Below are 15959 nucleotides of genomic sequence, written 5' to 3'. Positions count from 1 at the left end.
CAATGACATCAACACAGCAAGAAATGAAAAGGTCAATGTGCTGATAAAATATTTTCATAAATTTATGGGCCAGGGATTTAGCTCAGTGGCAGAAGCACCTGCCTGGCCAGCACAAGGTCATGAGTTCAATCCCCAGTAAAAAAAATAAAATAATAATTAAAGGATGAATCTTACTATCTAGTGAAACAGTGAATTTGTTTCAGTTTTGGCTAACTTTCCTCTTTATATTTAAATTTATAAGAAAATGAGTGTTTTTTGGTGGTAAGCACAGGAATTTTAGTATATCCTTTAGGAATGATTAGTTTTGTTGCTCAGGAGTTAGAAAGAAAAATACTACATATAGATTAGTTTATCCCCAGATAGACTTATTAATCTTTGCTGTGCAAAAACCAGTATTTAACATACTTCTCAATTGGCACATATGATGGTTGAGAATTTGGGTAGTTTTGTTGATCTTTGATAGAAACTCTTAAAAAAAGCAACTTCATTTGCTTTTTGATTTTTAAGATTTTTAGACTGTCTTTTGAAATGCAGCATTTGTTTAAAATTTAGTGTGTAACAACTGACTGAATGATTTTTGAGCAGTTTACTTTTATTTTAAGTATACTTTCACTAATAAAATAGATCTCATAATTTGGAAACTGGGCATACATAGTGTTGACATTCTGAGTTTCCCTCAACGGCAAGCTCCCAGAGGACGGGGATTTGGACTGCTGCGTTGTTTCATGGCTCTCTGAGCACGATGTGGTCAGTCATGCTGTGGTGGATGCTTTGAAATGAAGTGTGTTCCAGCACAAGTGAGATAGTAGGGAACAGTTCAGGCAGAATGCAGCTGTCATTTGCTTCCCCCTGAAAAGACAGGGCAGCACAGTACAGTGTGAGCAGCTGAGCCGAGCCAGGTAGGAACAGACAAAATGCCAGTCACACGCGTCTCAGACATCTACCACTGAGGCATGGTTCACCGTGTCTTATCTTCCAAGTTCATATTTTGCTGTCTTCCACACTTGTGACCTTTTCTGTATAAAAACACTCTCATTAAACATCCCCAGCATATCTAAACGCTGATTTTTTTTAGAAAGTGCAGGCAAAAGGAAAGCATTAACATTGAAAAGAAGCCGCAAATATTGAAAGTTGAAAGAATCAGGGGAGATGGTGGTATCTCCCGAGCAGCAGAAATAAGGGACTAATCCACATTGCAGAGCATGAGAGGCAGGACTGCAAAAATAAAGTTAGCCTGTGGTCAGGAGAAAGCAGGAGCTAACAACGCGTTTTAAAGAAATAGAAGACATGGAGATATTCCTGGGTGTGTGGGCTAAGACTAAATCATGAACAGTGTTTCCCACCGTGAAAAAGAACCCTGCAAAGGTTCTATCCAAACCCTGCCAAAGGAAATTGTCCCACACCATACGAGTGCTCCTTTCAGCCCCATCCATGGCTGGTTGGATGGTTTTGAACATCACTAGTTGCAAATTCTGGTGAACTCAAACCAAAGAATTTCCAGCGTGGGACGGAGAAGTCAGTCGAAGAAGACACACAATTCCAGTTTTGATGAGACAGATGTGTATTAGAAATGCGTATCTCCAGGCACCTATCTTTCAAGGCTAGAAAATAAATGCTCCCAGGTTTAAGACTGTGAAAGACAGCATGTTTTGGGGCTGGGGATTTAGCTCAGTGGCATAAGCACCTGCCCTGCAAGCAGGTGGTCGTGAGTTTGATCCTCGGTACCATTAAAATATTAAAAAAAAAAAGACAGCGAACTCACGACCGCCTGCTTGCAAGGCAGGCGCGTATGCTGCTGAGCTAAATCTCCAGCCCCCAGAGAGTCTTTTTAAAGGTTCAGTACTGCATTTGTGGGTTTACAGCCGTTTAACGTATTTAACGCGGTGCAGTTGGTTTTTACTTCTTTTAAAAGAGGTGCTACAGGCGAAGATTTTAAATGTTGTATCTCTAGCCCAGTGTTTCTCGTAAACCCAATAGTTTTATTGCACAGTTTGTGCAGTGACTTTTTTAGGGACACACAGGATCTGTGTCACAGAAGAACACACTGTAGTTAATTAAAAGTAACATAGAAGTGCTAAGTGTCATGTTATTGGGACAATACGCACAATACCTATCATTTCCTGAACTAAATGAGTCTAATTGTGACTGTAGGCCACCGGTGACTCTCCGGACCCGGGTATGCGGTCCACCTGACTCTTTAGCCAGAAGAAAGGAGAAGAGTGTAGCCAATTAGCGCATGGGGTCTCATTAGAGCTGTTTGCCAGAGAAATGCCTGAGAACCTGACTAAAACATAGAAAAGGTGAGTGCATTTGCTGCACATAGGTCACTCAGAGTAATGGGAAATGCAGTCGTCTGCTGTTGAGTGTGCTGAAAAATAGACTTTCACATGACTGCTTATCTTCTGTCCTTCATTGGGAAGTCAGGAATTGCAGCTGCTAAAAAGATAGCGGCTTTCTGCTTGCACTTGTAACCATTTTCAGGATGTGGAGAAGCCAGGAAAACTCGGAGAGAGCCTGGCAATTACTTACGTTCAGTGGTGGGCTTGAGGAGGGGAGGTTTACTGCTGCTGATTCCAATCGAATGGTTTTTGGAACAACTTGGGTGATTCAGCTGTTGGGCCCATCCTCCCTTCCCCTGTGTCTCAAAACACTGTAAATTCAGCCTGGGGTGGCAGCACATGCCAGTAATCCAGCTGCTTGGGAGCTGCAGGAGGAGAATTACAAGTTCAAGGTCAGCCTGGTCATCCTAGGTTGCCCTGCTAAAAATTAAAAAAGATGGGCTGGAGATTTAGCTCAGTGGCATAAGTGCCTGTCGTGCAAGCGTATGGTCATGAGTTCCATCCCTGGTACCACAAAAAAAAAAAGAAAGAAAGAGAAGAAAATTTAAAAAGAAATGAAAGGCCTAGGGATATAGCTCAGTGCTCCCTGTATTCAGTCCCCAGTACTACAGAGGAGAAAAAGCAAACTCCTAGGATTTTAAGAGTCTGCTTTTTAAGAACACATTAGAAGACATTTCAGTTACTTGAATCTAAAACTGAAGGGAGACAACAAGAATGTTGTTGAATTGTTCCAGGATTCTGTGTATTTAGACACAGTTGTGTGTGAAGCCGCATGTCATGCTGGCTGAGAGACTAAATCTGCTTTTCATCTGTGTAATCTTTTTAACCTCTCGGTTTTTCCATCTGTAAATTGGGAACAATAAAACTACCTACTTCAAAAAATAATGAGGGTTAGAGGACATACGATTTTACGATCTTCAGTGATGTTCCCAGTACAGGTTAAGTACTCAGTAAGTGCTCGGGCTGTGATGGCAAACCTTTTAGAGACCAAGTGCCAAACGCAACCTCAAACCCACTTACTTATCAAAGAATGCCAGCACTGCAAATGAACCTAAATGCTGAGGTTTTAGTTCAGAAAAACAACTCTACAATCACATCTTTTGTCTTAAAAGAGAACCACAGTAGTCCACATGCTATCGGCTTGCCACTACTGTGCTAGAGGCTGGCAGAGCATATGAATGAGAAGGTGGCCGCCAGATAGCATGCTAATTTCTCATCAGTCACCTCATTTTACCTTGAGGAAGTCACACAATTCGGAGAATTGCACAGCTGTTTGTTTTAAGCCTGTTTCATGGGCTGTATTTTGAGGGTCAGTCTCAGCATGTGTCTGAAATGTCGAGTGTTTGCCCATCTGTATGGCTGAATTTTACAGAGAACTGACAAGAAAGTCAACCAAGAAACACAGAGTTCCAGGAGTTCTGGGGACTGGCACGTGGATGTTGTAACTAGGAATGGGAAGTCGTGCTTGAATTCAAGGGCTTAACAGTGTTGGGGCTGCCTTGCTCCATGAGGGGGAAAATTTACCTCTGAAGTGCTTTCGGGGAGCCACAGTCATTTAAACAACCCCAAGACCTCTTCCGGTGTCTGACTTTCGAGATGTTCCTTACAGACCATTCTCAAGTGATTTTCTTGATTTAAATCTATGCTAGAGTCTGCTGTCGCATAGACCTATATTCTAAGCCTATCTCAAACATAGACCATTAGCACAGTAAAAAACCTCAAGTATAGTCAGTCGTCATAATTCTGTGTGTATGATTAGCTCTGTTGTTGTGTAAAAAGTTACCACAAACTTACTGGCTTAAAACAATACAAATTTATTACCTTAGTTTCTGTGGGTCAGGAACAAAGAGTGTTGAACAGGATCCGCTGCTGGAGGCCTCACCAGCCTGCAGACTGGGTGCAGACCTGCAGTTCTCCTTTGGAGTGTGGGGTCCTCTTCTGAGCCCTCGGGTGTTGTCTGTGGCAATCCCTGAGCGGTTCACGCCCTGGGTGGCCAGTTGCCTTCCTTGGCCTGTGGTACCAATGCCTGACTCCTAAGCCCTCTCCATCCTGTGTTGGGGTCCTATGCAACTTAACAGTCACGGGGAGCACTGTTCCCCAGTTTGCAGGATCTCGCTACCCAATTAAGGGAGCATCCTAATCCACACAGGAGTTGTGCTCACCCTAAAGGAGAGGGAATTTTACCTGGTGGTGTGTTAGGGGGTTGAGGGCATTGGTTACAAATAAATAAACATGACTTCAGCCAAGACTGGAAAATCAGAAAAGGTCAGCAGAGCCTGCAGGCTTGCTTTCCAAACATCTCAAGGAGACTTCAAACTCTCCCGGATAAGGAGTCAAAGGCAAGCTCCAGCTTACAGGTACACGAAGACACTCTGTGCAACATCTGAAAGCATATGAAATCAAATTCCGGGCCCTCTGAAGCCCAGAAGAATACAGTATAGTTTCCTACATAAAAATTATGAAATTGCCTGGGATTTCCAGTGTACCCTATGAGATATCGTCACATGAGATGAGAAAATTAGATCAATTAATATAATTGCTCAGGAAACTAGAAATCTTCTAAGGCAAAAAGAAAAACTATGCTTTCCTTGGTGGGGTACAGGTGCCAGGCACTGTAAGGAGCTGGCCACCCCTGTAGCAGAAGCCAGATGGTGACATCCATGCCTTTATGATTATGGCACATGAATATTGTAGCCAACGTCATTACATCAACTCTGTTTATAATCTTGGATAATTCTTCCATATTTATTCATTTATGTATGATACATATTTTGTATGCATTATACACATTTGTACTTCATGCCAAGTCTTTTCATTTCCGCTCTTACTGGAGGTTCTAAACCAGCAGTGTCCAACAGAAATAAAATGCCAACCACATGCATAATTTAAATTTTCCAGGAGCAACCTTTTTTTTTTTAAGTAAGAGCCAGTGAAAATAGCTTTAATACGGGTTTTATTTAAGTCACTATCGCCAAATGTAGCCAACATAAAAATGGTTGATGACATGTCCTTTACTTCCGTACTGTCTTTGAAATTCATGGTGGGCCGCTCATCTCTGTTCAGACAGCTACCTGGCGGGCAGCAGCACGTGGCTGACAGCTACGCGATGGGCTGCACAGCTCGGAAGTTCAGTGTGCAGCCGCTCCTTCACAACTCAAGTTTTAGTCAGCAGTGGTGTGCGTGCGTGTGCGTGTGCGTGTGTGTGTGTGTGTGTGTGTGTGTGTGTAATTGTTAAATCCCTCTCCATCTTCCCCCTTCTTCTGTGAGTCCTGGTAGACCAAGAACATCTAATTAAGCATGGCTGAATTCCCTGTTTCTCTGATTTCTTTCCTCACTTCTAGATCTTGTATAATTTCCAAAATGCCTTCAGCCCTTCTCTCTTCCTCTGTCTCAGTAGACTCTTTACTTTCTCCCCAAGCAACATGTTCTTTTTTACTAATCTAACACCTAAAGATTGATTCATGTATTGATCATACTACACTTGGGCTTCCTGATACATTAACCTGTTGGTACCAAAACTGTGTTCCAACCACTGGGTTTTAAAATCCAAGACTCATTATCTTTATCAGTTAGTGAATATTGATTAGAGACCCACTCTAGTTCCATTTTAGAAGAGAAGCATTTCAAATACGTAGTATGTAGGTATGTACATATGTATGTTTTTTGTTGTTGAATAAATTGAGCGGGATGTTGGACACCTGTAATCCTAGCACTCTGGAAGCAGAGGCAGGAGGATCACAAATTTGAACTTATCTTGGGCAACTTAGCAACTCTGTGAGACACTCAAAATGTGAAAAATTAAAAAGCTGGAGGGGTGGGCATGTAGTTTAGTGTGAAGGCCCTGGATTCAACTGTTAGTACAAAAACAAAAACAGAAACACCAAAAAATGTGTATCTCAACTCAAAAAAAATTGTGATGCCACATAACAAAGACCATTAAGACTCACAGTCTAGAAAGTGTCTGTCAATCTATCTTCTACAAAATAGTTACAAAACTTGAGCCCTTTGGAGAGTTGCGTGTGAGGAAGAGGAAGGGAAATGGGAGCCTATGTGTTTGCCCAAGATAAAGCATCTTGGGAAGGGGAAGGGTGGATTTTTGCTCTCATTTGGAGACGTCAGTTCACAGTTGCGTTGCCCTGACCCCTTGGCAAGGCATTGCGTCCTGGAAACGAGCACGCTGACAATCAGAGCCGCTCCATGTGACAGTGGGAGAGAAAGGAGGAAGGGGCCAGGGTCCCCAGGGTCAATGGTCACCCACCTGGGACCAAGCCTTTAACTCGTGCGCATTTGGGGGACATTGAAGTTCCAAGTTACCACAGTGCACAAGGGGAAAACATGCCTTTCCAAATCCTTAAAAAGAAGGATTAATGTCCAGATCCTTTACTCTTCAGTGTTTTTGTAGTTCATTGTTCATTCGTTCTTTCTTCCTCTCTTTCTCTTTTCTTTTTAAAGAGGTTTTTGCTTCGTTTTTGTGGTGCCGGGAATCAAATACATGCAGGGCAGGTGTTCTGGCGCTGGCTGCTTCCTGAGCCTCATTCATGATTCTTAAGCCTTCTTGCACATCAGAATCCCTGGGAAGTGTTTGTGGGGAAAAAAAGGCCAGCACTCGGGCCACGTAATAGGCAAATTAGGTAACAGTGTTTGAATCGCACTTCAGGCATAAACCTGCTGTCAAGACCCGAGGTCAGCTTTGCTACTTGGCTCTGTATTTTGACCCATTTTTGGAATAAGCTACCCCCTGTAATAAAGACTCACTATTTTAGAGGTTAATATCTTCTTTCATTTACCAGTTCTAGGAAAGTTACAGTCAACCAGCTATTGAGGGGCACAGCTAAGACTAGGCCCCTTTCCGAAGGCAGGAATGCAAGTTATCTAGCCCAGAAGACAGAGCAGTGAGCTAGCACCACTTTCCTCCAACCAACAACGGGAACCAGGAGCCCCACACAGAAAATCAGCATACATTAGAGCCGACTAGGAGCGGACAGAGCTGAGGTCCTACGGATAAGCGAGGGTGAATCAGAAATCGTTCAGTACCAACACATAATAAGGGCTCTCAAGTTCAGGGGGCATGAGAATCGGCTGGGGGCTTAGAGAAGGTCCTTCTGGGTCCTGTCCCAGAGAGTCGGGCTGGCTATTCCAAGGGAGGTCTGAGAAGGTCCAAGTTAATTTGGATGTAAAATGATTTGAGGACATCGGATGACCATTGTATTCACTCATTTAGGACACAGAAGCACTGTGGGCTTCCAGAGGCTGGCTCTCTGACCTCTGGAAAGTGAAGGTAGGGGGTTGGTTATTGGTCTATGTCTACCAGCAACGGTAGGTCCGAACATGGGATGGACAGGGGAGAGTAATGTAAGAGGTCACTCTGGCAAGACTGAATTTAGAATTCACAATTTAAACATTGATAGCAGCCAGAATGGGTCCTATTCACGTCTGGCTTCCGGTGTAATTATCTGGGGTAAAGAAGGATTTTTATACACTCTCCCGATGGTCCAGCTCTGGAACATTCATGCAACAAGCACAGCAGTACTATTCGTGTATTTTACTGGTTTGAGTAAACTATCCATGTTCATCTAGGTAACACCAAAGACACCAAGGTCTATGCAGTCACTGAATCCATGTTGTACTGTGTAGTGGGAGCAGGATAATATGGTATAGATTGTGATCTTTGGGGAATAGATACATGGCTGATTTCGCAGTCCTATTCTAAGCAAAACAAATTCTTTACTTTCTCTGAATTTCAGTTTTCTCATTCATAAAATGTAGGTGATAGTACCTTTGTCTCGGAGCTGTTACATGAGATAATTTTTAAAATACGCCTGGCATGTACTGGATGAGTAAACGGACCACCTTGATGATAAGTAGAGAACAGCACTTTAGAAGATGGGGACTTAGCATATGGAACACGTACTGAAGTTGGGATCTGATTCTAATTAATGACTAGAATATTGATGGAATTTTGAGCTGGTGGGTTGCCTAGCAACCAAAACTAACTGGATACCAGTGGCTATCGAAGTTGTTGTTTTTCATCAAAGCAGTAATTAAACTGCTCTTAAGAAGCTCAAGGTTGTAAGCAGACAAAAAGATTCCTCTGTACATTTGGGGTTATGCCAAACATTTTGAAAAAAAATGATTCCCCAAGTTCTCAGTGTGTATGTGCTGAAATATCTCAGAGGTAGGGATTCACCTCACTTCTGTGCCCCGAGGGACAAAAGATGTTAGTGCCTCCCACATGGGCGGTAGGGGGCTGGGGAAGGCAGAGTGCTTATTACAGTTCAATCCCCATGTTCACTCAGCCAGCATTCACTGAGTGCCAGGGTCGGACACACAGGGTCATCTGTCTTCACGCCCTTACTGCTCTTTAGAATTTCAGCATCCAAGAGAGGAATCCATCCATGTTAAACAGTAATATAGCAAATTATCTCCAGAGTGGCTGCCTCCTGCTGTATTCTAAGTCTTATGCATGGAGCAGTACAAGGAGGTAGAGCAGCTTTTAAATACCTGCTGCTGAGATTTGTATTTTCCTGGTACACCAGTCCTGAAGGAAGAGCCTACGTGGCTTTCCCAGGAGACTCCGACAGCTTGGTTACAGCATTGAGGGCAGCCTTGCCCAGCGCTGGCGAGGGCTGAGGCTGGGCAGAGGGACCAGAGCTTCCAATCAGCTGGATGCGACTTGTATCAATTCACCTCAGTCCAGGGACTTCACTACCTGCATCCGGCTTTTCTCATTTGCAAGCTGAGCGTGATGACTTAGATTCTGCTTCCTGTGGGTGATGCGTAGGGACAGTGAGGCGATGACCATAAAGGTTCTGAGCACATAAGTGTAGTTTCTGAGCTAGCCATCAATTAATTATATTGCTTTTCACTGAACATGTTTGTGTCTTCTTTTACATTTTCTGTTACTTTCTAACTCACAGTCTTACAATTTAAAAAGAGAAAAAAGCCAGCGTGGTCTGGAAGCCGATGTTTCAGTTTGCACTGAATTTTGTCTCCACCATTTGGAGCTCATTCTGCTAACTTCTTTTGCAGGAAGATCAGCTTTATTGCTGTGGGAAGAGAGGCGTTGTGCCCCTGTGGCATTTCAGCACATATTTACACACAAACGTGACTTAAGGCCTGAAGGGCCTTCAGGCGGGCAGTTGGTGGATGAATCATCTTCACCATCCCTACAGCGCCGCTGGCACTTGCCGGAGGACTGCGCGTGCCCCTCACCTGCCCCTGTCAGTTCTCCCTCTTCTAATAAAGTACGTTTGTTTTGGTGATGGAATAAAAATACACCAAGTGCAGAAGGGCCGGGTGTGGAGTAATATGATCAGGGCAAGTCAGCACGCTGGAGCTGTACAGTGTTAAGGACAGAAAGACCGTTTGGTGGCAGCTTAAAGAGTCACAAGCAGACTGGGAAGGGCCCAGCCGCAAGCCAGCTTCTCCTACATCTTCAGGAACGCAGGGCCCCGTGTGTCCCGCTGATCAAGAGTCCTAAGAGGCCAAGATGCCCTAAGTTCCCTTCCGAATTCCCACAAATGTTTTGCCTATTAACTGCATTTTAACATTTTACTGAGGATTATAAATTTTTAAATAAGTTCAAACCAAAGTTCAGAGCTCTACTAGCAATTCTTTTGAATATTGCCTCTGTACAGGATCGCAAGAACTGACTGATTTTAAATTATGCTGCTTTTAAAAGTAAACAGCAGGGTGACTGACATTTGCAGATTGGCATTTCATCATCCTTACTACTCGTGGCATTTTAAATTTTTTTCTTTGTTGTGACAATCTGATAGTGTAGGACTTTGTATTTGTTTAGGAGAGCAAAAATGGAGCATGCGCAGGATATCAGTCTGCGCTGAATCTCAATATTTCTCAGGCGGGGGGGCAAGAGGATAATCAGAGATCTGCGTAATACTTGAAATGTATTTGGAAACGTACAAACACCAGTGTGACTGTAAGTGGTGGGGCTAAGTAATTTTTTTCTCCTCTCTTTCCGTCTTCCTTTTCATTCTGATCATCTCGTCGGTGTTCTTATGGTCATTTCTTGATGGAAAAAAAGAATCACCACCCAAGAAGAAAAGCCAGAAGCTTCCATGGCCGCAGCTTCATTTCTAGTTCGATGAGTGATTTCATTGTGCCTCTTTTAATTCAGCCAGCTCATTTTCACCTCTGTGTGGGTACTGTTTTTATTTCAATGAGACAGGATCTATGATATCCAATACTTTATTAACAGGTGTTCGGGGAATAAGCTGTGTCCAAATAAAATACTAAATATAGCATGCGAATTCAAGGTTTTTGAAGGTTACTGTGGTTTTAAAAAGTAAACTTAATGAGCCTTTTCAGTGTAACCTTTCACTGTTAGGAAGGGCGGTGGTAAATGCTACGTGTGTCCTGCAGCTCTGTGGTCAGGGCTTTTTCTCTCCTGACTCAGATCGCGTGTGAGCCTTTTTACCGTGTGGCTGAAAGGGCAGAGAGCCATGTGCAGAGGAGGCGTCAGTAACCTTTTTGACCCTGGATTAAATACCTTTCTGAGTAGCTGATTAGCATTTAGTTATAAGGATGTAACCTTTAGCCTGGAATAATTACTAATGCTGCAAAATTATGTTCTATTTATTTTTCAAGTCTTTTAACTCTATTAGACACCCCCTAGTATATCATGTGTCTTTGAAGTCTGACTCTGACTTATGTGATGCTTACATTTGTTGACTTATTAGAGCTTCGACTACTGAGTTTAAAACATCTTTCACGTTGAGATGCAGCTCAGAAGCGCCAAGTACAAAACGTCACTCTGTGACTGGCCACTGTGTGCCTCATGTAAGTGACTCGGTCTCGCTGAGCCTCAAGGCTTTGTGTGTACAGCGTGAAAACATGGCTTCAGCTAGTTGCTCTCAGTTAGGCCATGGAAGCTTATAGACTCATCCCTCAGGGATCAGGAGGAACTCGTTGGAAATTCAGATGCTTGGATCTGCACTGGGCGTGAAGCTGCCGTTTCAGTGACTTTCCAAGTGGGTCTGGGACACGGAACACTGTCATAGAGGCCAGCTGGTTACGGAGTGCTGAGCTACCCTGAAAAATAGGTAGTTAGCTAATCCTAATAAAATGCGTTTCTAGGATAGAAATTTAATTAACACTCAGCAGCACTGGTACTTAAAATATTCTCACTCCATAGAAAATAGGAGGTCATTTTGCATAAGCGAGCTGTTGATTCATGAAATAGTCGTTCTTACTATTTTGGTTTGATTGGATCATTTATCCTTTTTGTCTCTTGCACAGGAAATAGCAGAATATTTGTGGACTAGGTCTAAATTGGGAGCCTGGATGAATGAACTTGAAACTAGCGTGGAATTCTTAGTTTTTCAAGACTCCTACCCACTGAATCTTTGGGGCGAAACTGGCAATGGAAAGCAAAAGCCTTAATTACTTGCTTCTAAAGTAACATCTGAAGTCATTGGAAGACGAACACACGGTAGCACAGCCATGGAAAGGAATTCAAGCTTATGGAGGAACCTACTCGATGAGCACCCGGTGTGCACAGCCTGGAAGCCAGCGGCAGAAGGAGCCATTTACCATCTTGCTAGTATTTTATTCGTAGTGGGTCTCATGGGTGGCAGTGGATTCTTCGGGCTCCTGTATGTCTTCAGTTTGCTGGGACTGGGTTTCCTGTGCTCTGCAGTGTGGGCATGGGTGGATATCTGTGCCGCTGACATATTTTCCTGGAATTTTGTACTGTTTGTCATCTGCTTCATGCAGTTTGTTCATATTGCATATCAAGTTCACAGCATAACCTTTGCCCGAGAATTCCAGGTGCTGTACAGCGCCCTTTTCCAGCCCCTGGGGATCTCTTTGCCAGTCTTCAGAACGATTGCTCTGAGCTCTGAAGTGGTCACCCTGGAAAGGGAGCACTGTTACGCCATGCAGGGCAAAACCTCCATTGATAAGCTCTCCCTGCTCATCTCAGGAAGGTCCGTACCCCTGGCGCTTACGGTGTCTTGCCTCCACTTAATTCTCTGTGTTTCTTTACTAGGCCCCCGTCTAAGTAGAGCACGTTCCTGGGTGGCATTTGTACCCTTGGGAAAGTCTCTGAGACAGATATCATGAATTTAGAGTATAAAATTATTTACTTGAAGTAGAAAGTAATTTCAAGCCTTACTTTTTTTGTCTTAGAAATTAAATGATGTGGAACTTGAAAGTATGAATTTATCTGGATATGACAGCTAATCACTGAAAGTCAAGAAAAGTATGATGCTAGCTTCAATTAAAAAGATACTTAGGCTGATATGCAGAGTATTTTATTTAGTTATTTAATGTCTTTTTGAGACAGGGTCTTGCTGTGCAGTTCAGCCTGGCCTTGGGCTCATTTTGTAGCCCAGGCTGGTCTCAGACTTGCAGTGATCCTCCTGCCTCAGCTTTCCTCCTGCTGGGATTATGAGAGTGTGCAACCATGTTCGGCTATGCAGACTATTTTAAATAGACGGCTTGTATAGGGCATCCTTGTATCAGAACTTTCAATGTTATAATTATCAAGGTATTTAGTATGTTTTAGCATTTGTCCATTTATTGGAAGTAGGAAGGAGACCCTCCAGAATGAATATTTGTATATATGAGGAAACAATATATTCATGTTTTTTAGAAATTAAATCTCTAGTTTACATAGCAGATCTCCTGTATGGTCTTAAATGTTCTCTTACTTAATTTAAAAGTCTTGACTGAATGCATTAAAACTTTTATAGAAGTATAATATAAGTGGACACATGTCATAAATGCACGACTTGAATTTTCTGGTGAGTTTCACTGAATAGTGCGGATTCCTCTGTGAGGGCTGTGAATCTCATGGGGTGTTGTGCCACTTACTGTCAGGTATGAATGTAATATTTCGCCTTTCAAAATTCTAAAGGGCAGAAAGGCCATGAGAGACCTGCAGGACGCTTCCCTTCCCATGACCCCACCCCATCGTGTGCTCTCTCTCCTTCATGAATGCTGTTCTTGTATTTTGATAGGATCAGAGTGACGGTCGATGGTGAATTTCTGCACTACATTTTCCCCTTCCAGTTTTTGGATTCTCCTGAGTGGGATTCACTGAGACCCACGGAAGAAGGCATTTTTCAGGTGAGAAATAACTGGATCCCCCAGTTGATGCCGCCTCCTGCTAACCCATAAACAGACAAGTAGATCTGCAGATAACAGCAGAGTAATTTACATTTAACTTTGGGGTGTACTTAGAAACGTACATGACTGGCAAATTGTGTTTGACTCCTTTAGAATAATGCCATTTTTTAGAGTCTACAGTAAGGAAAACAAATATTGTGCCATGACCAAAATATACAGTGAACGTTTAAATTTTTCAGATGTATTACATTAAAAGACTCATTGCCACTCAGGCCCCTGAAAATACTCTCCTACCTGTGGCTCTTCCCCAAAGTCAAAATGAATGTCCATGAGCGATAAACTCATGAATCGAATGGATTCAAGTATCAGGGAAACCAGGACAGCACAACTGAAGACTATAATAAATTTTTTTTGTAGCAAAGTTATTAATTATTTAGATTAAATTGAAAGTAATTGACTAGCTTTTCTCCTTCAGTTTTACATTCAGTAGACTGAATCTACATGCCTATCTCTCACGATCTGTTAAACAAAAATTAAAATATTTTGAAATTTAAATGTCACCTTATTTTTGATCATACCTCTTATGCATTAAGAAAGAACCTGTGGTAAATATCATTTAGCTCTTTTTTGTGTAATGATATATTGAATTAAAATATTATCACTGATATTTGGCTATAAATTAAACACTGCTAATATGGAGGTTTAGAAAATACCAGAACAAAAAACTACACTTACTACAAAATGTATGATTTTTATATTTAATATAATGATGTATTTCAGTTCTCTCCTTTACTCTTATTTTATTTTTCTTTTTTTCCTTTTTTTTTTTTCCTTTTTTTTTTGAGACAGGGTCTTGCTAGATAGTTCAGGCTGGCCTTGAACTCACTGTGCAGTCAGAGCAGCCTTGAACTGGAGGAGATCCTCTTGCCTCAGCTTTCTGAGTGCTGGGATTACAGGTGTGCACCACCACTCCTAGCTCTGTTATTCTCTAGCAATAGAATGCTACACTGATGTTACTACTGTGCTGTCATATCTAATTTTGAAAGATAATTGTTTCAGTAGGTTCTGTTTGGCATGCTAAACTGTTTTCCTATGAATTAATGCACATATATACATTCACAGATACAAATTCATAGATAGATGCAAAATAGACATATAAATTCTATTTTATAATAAAGAAACTGAATTAGGATTAAATGTCTAAAATCTCAGAACTGACTTGTATATATTTTTCTAATATTAGCCAACTTACGTTTTTAATATCAAGTACCCAAACATAAAAACAAGTAAGCTGGAAAGAGGCACAATATTATGATGTGATAATCATTTCTTTTTTGGTGTGCAAATAGCTTGTTGGACCCCGGGAAGCACTGGTCGGGAAGCGGGGTGTGAAACAGAAGGAGGGGAGGGGAATGGAGGGAGGATCTGTCGTCCAGTAAACTGCCTGTGCGGCCAGTGGGAGGGGAGTCCCGGCAGGGACCTCGGTGTCATGATTATTACAAATTATATGGGGAGTCATAAAGCTATGTCATTTTTAATATGTATTATAAGTTACATATGTAGTAATAAACTGTCATTTCTTTTCTGTTGCTGTGTTACACTCTATTCTGGTTCAGTGGGATTTTAATCTAAAAAAGACAGCAAATGAAACTCATTTCCACCTTGGGGCAGAAAAAACGTGGCTGGCTTTCTTGCTTACTAATCTCCGTTTCCATGTGGCCTTCTGCTTCTCAGGTCACCCTCACAGCAGAGACTGATTGCCGGTATGTGTCCTGGAGGAGAAAGAAATTATATTTGCTCTTCGCTCAGCACCGTTACATCTCCCGTCTGTTTTCCGTTTTAATTGGCAGCGACATAGCGGATAAACTGTATGCCTTGAATGATAGGATATATTTTGGGAAAAAGTATCACTACGACATTCGATTGCCCAATTACTATCACATGTCAAGTCCAGAAATGCCCAGATCACCCCTGACAGAACCATTTTGGAATTCCAGGCAATATTGTAATAAATGACATCAAAATCAGGAGTTTTATTACTATTATGAAAAGACTCTTAATCATTCCCTGAAAGATATAGCAAAATACAGAAGCCTGTGATGGCTAGTATTTTTATAAATCAGATTGAGCGGCAAGATGCCAAAGCCAGATGCTTTATTCATCCCAACCTCTGCTTTGCGAATAAATTTTACACATTGTCCCTCTATTCTTGGTGTTATAACTGGGGGGAGGGTGAGTCGCTGGGCAGTTTGCTGTTTGCTGCCACAGAACTGGGAGGATGAAGTCGCCCATTCCCAGATATTTGCTGAGATTTTCTCAGATGTATACCTGCTCGGTGGACTTGGCATTTGTTCTCAGCGTGAGAGGGGAATGTTAGGGTTTTTGTAAGCATTTCCAGAGCTCAGTTTTTTTGCTACAACCTCTGAGGAAGACACAATGCATAACTGTGGTAGCTTGCAATTTATTTTTACATGTGAAGTTACTTGATATGACTAAAATGTAGAATAAATGCGAGAGATAATACGCTAA

The 15959-nt window shown here is 42.1% G+C and overlaps 1 protein-coding gene across 2 annotated transcripts in view; it reads left to right on the top strand.

Moving 5' to 3' along the window:
• Popdc3 (popeye domain containing 3) overlaps positions 1-15959 on the top strand; it is a 21801-nt gene extending 5842 nt beyond the window's left edge. The window contains exons 1-5 of one of the 2 annotated variants that reach the window (XM_003466027.4): positions 10390-10497; positions 11039-11138; positions 11598-12286; positions 13322-13430; positions 15165-15959. In XM_003466027.4, the coding sequence (XP_003466075.2) occupies positions 11802-12286; positions 13322-13430; positions 15165-15446 (876 nt within the window). In that variant the 5' untranslated portion in view covers positions 10390-10497; positions 11039-11138; positions 11598-11801 and the 3' untranslated portion in view covers positions 15447-15959. Of the gene's footprint in view, positions 1-10389; positions 10498-11038; positions 11139-11597; positions 12287-13321; positions 13431-15164 lie in introns of those variants that run through there. The other variant, XM_063253948.1, reaches the window with a different exon arrangement.

The sequence above is a fragment of the Cavia porcellus genome, unplaced genomic scaffold, assembly GCF_034190915.1.
Source record: "Cavia porcellus strain 051 isolate PalLab524CR breed Dunkin Hartley unplaced genomic scaffold, mCavPor4.1 scaffold_7, whole genome shotgun sequence".
Taxonomy (NCBI): Eukaryota; Metazoa; Chordata; class Mammalia; order Rodentia; family Caviidae; genus Cavia; species Cavia porcellus.
Note: the sequence above shows the minus strand (reverse complement) of the source record. Positions and strands in the feature narration are given on the sequence as shown.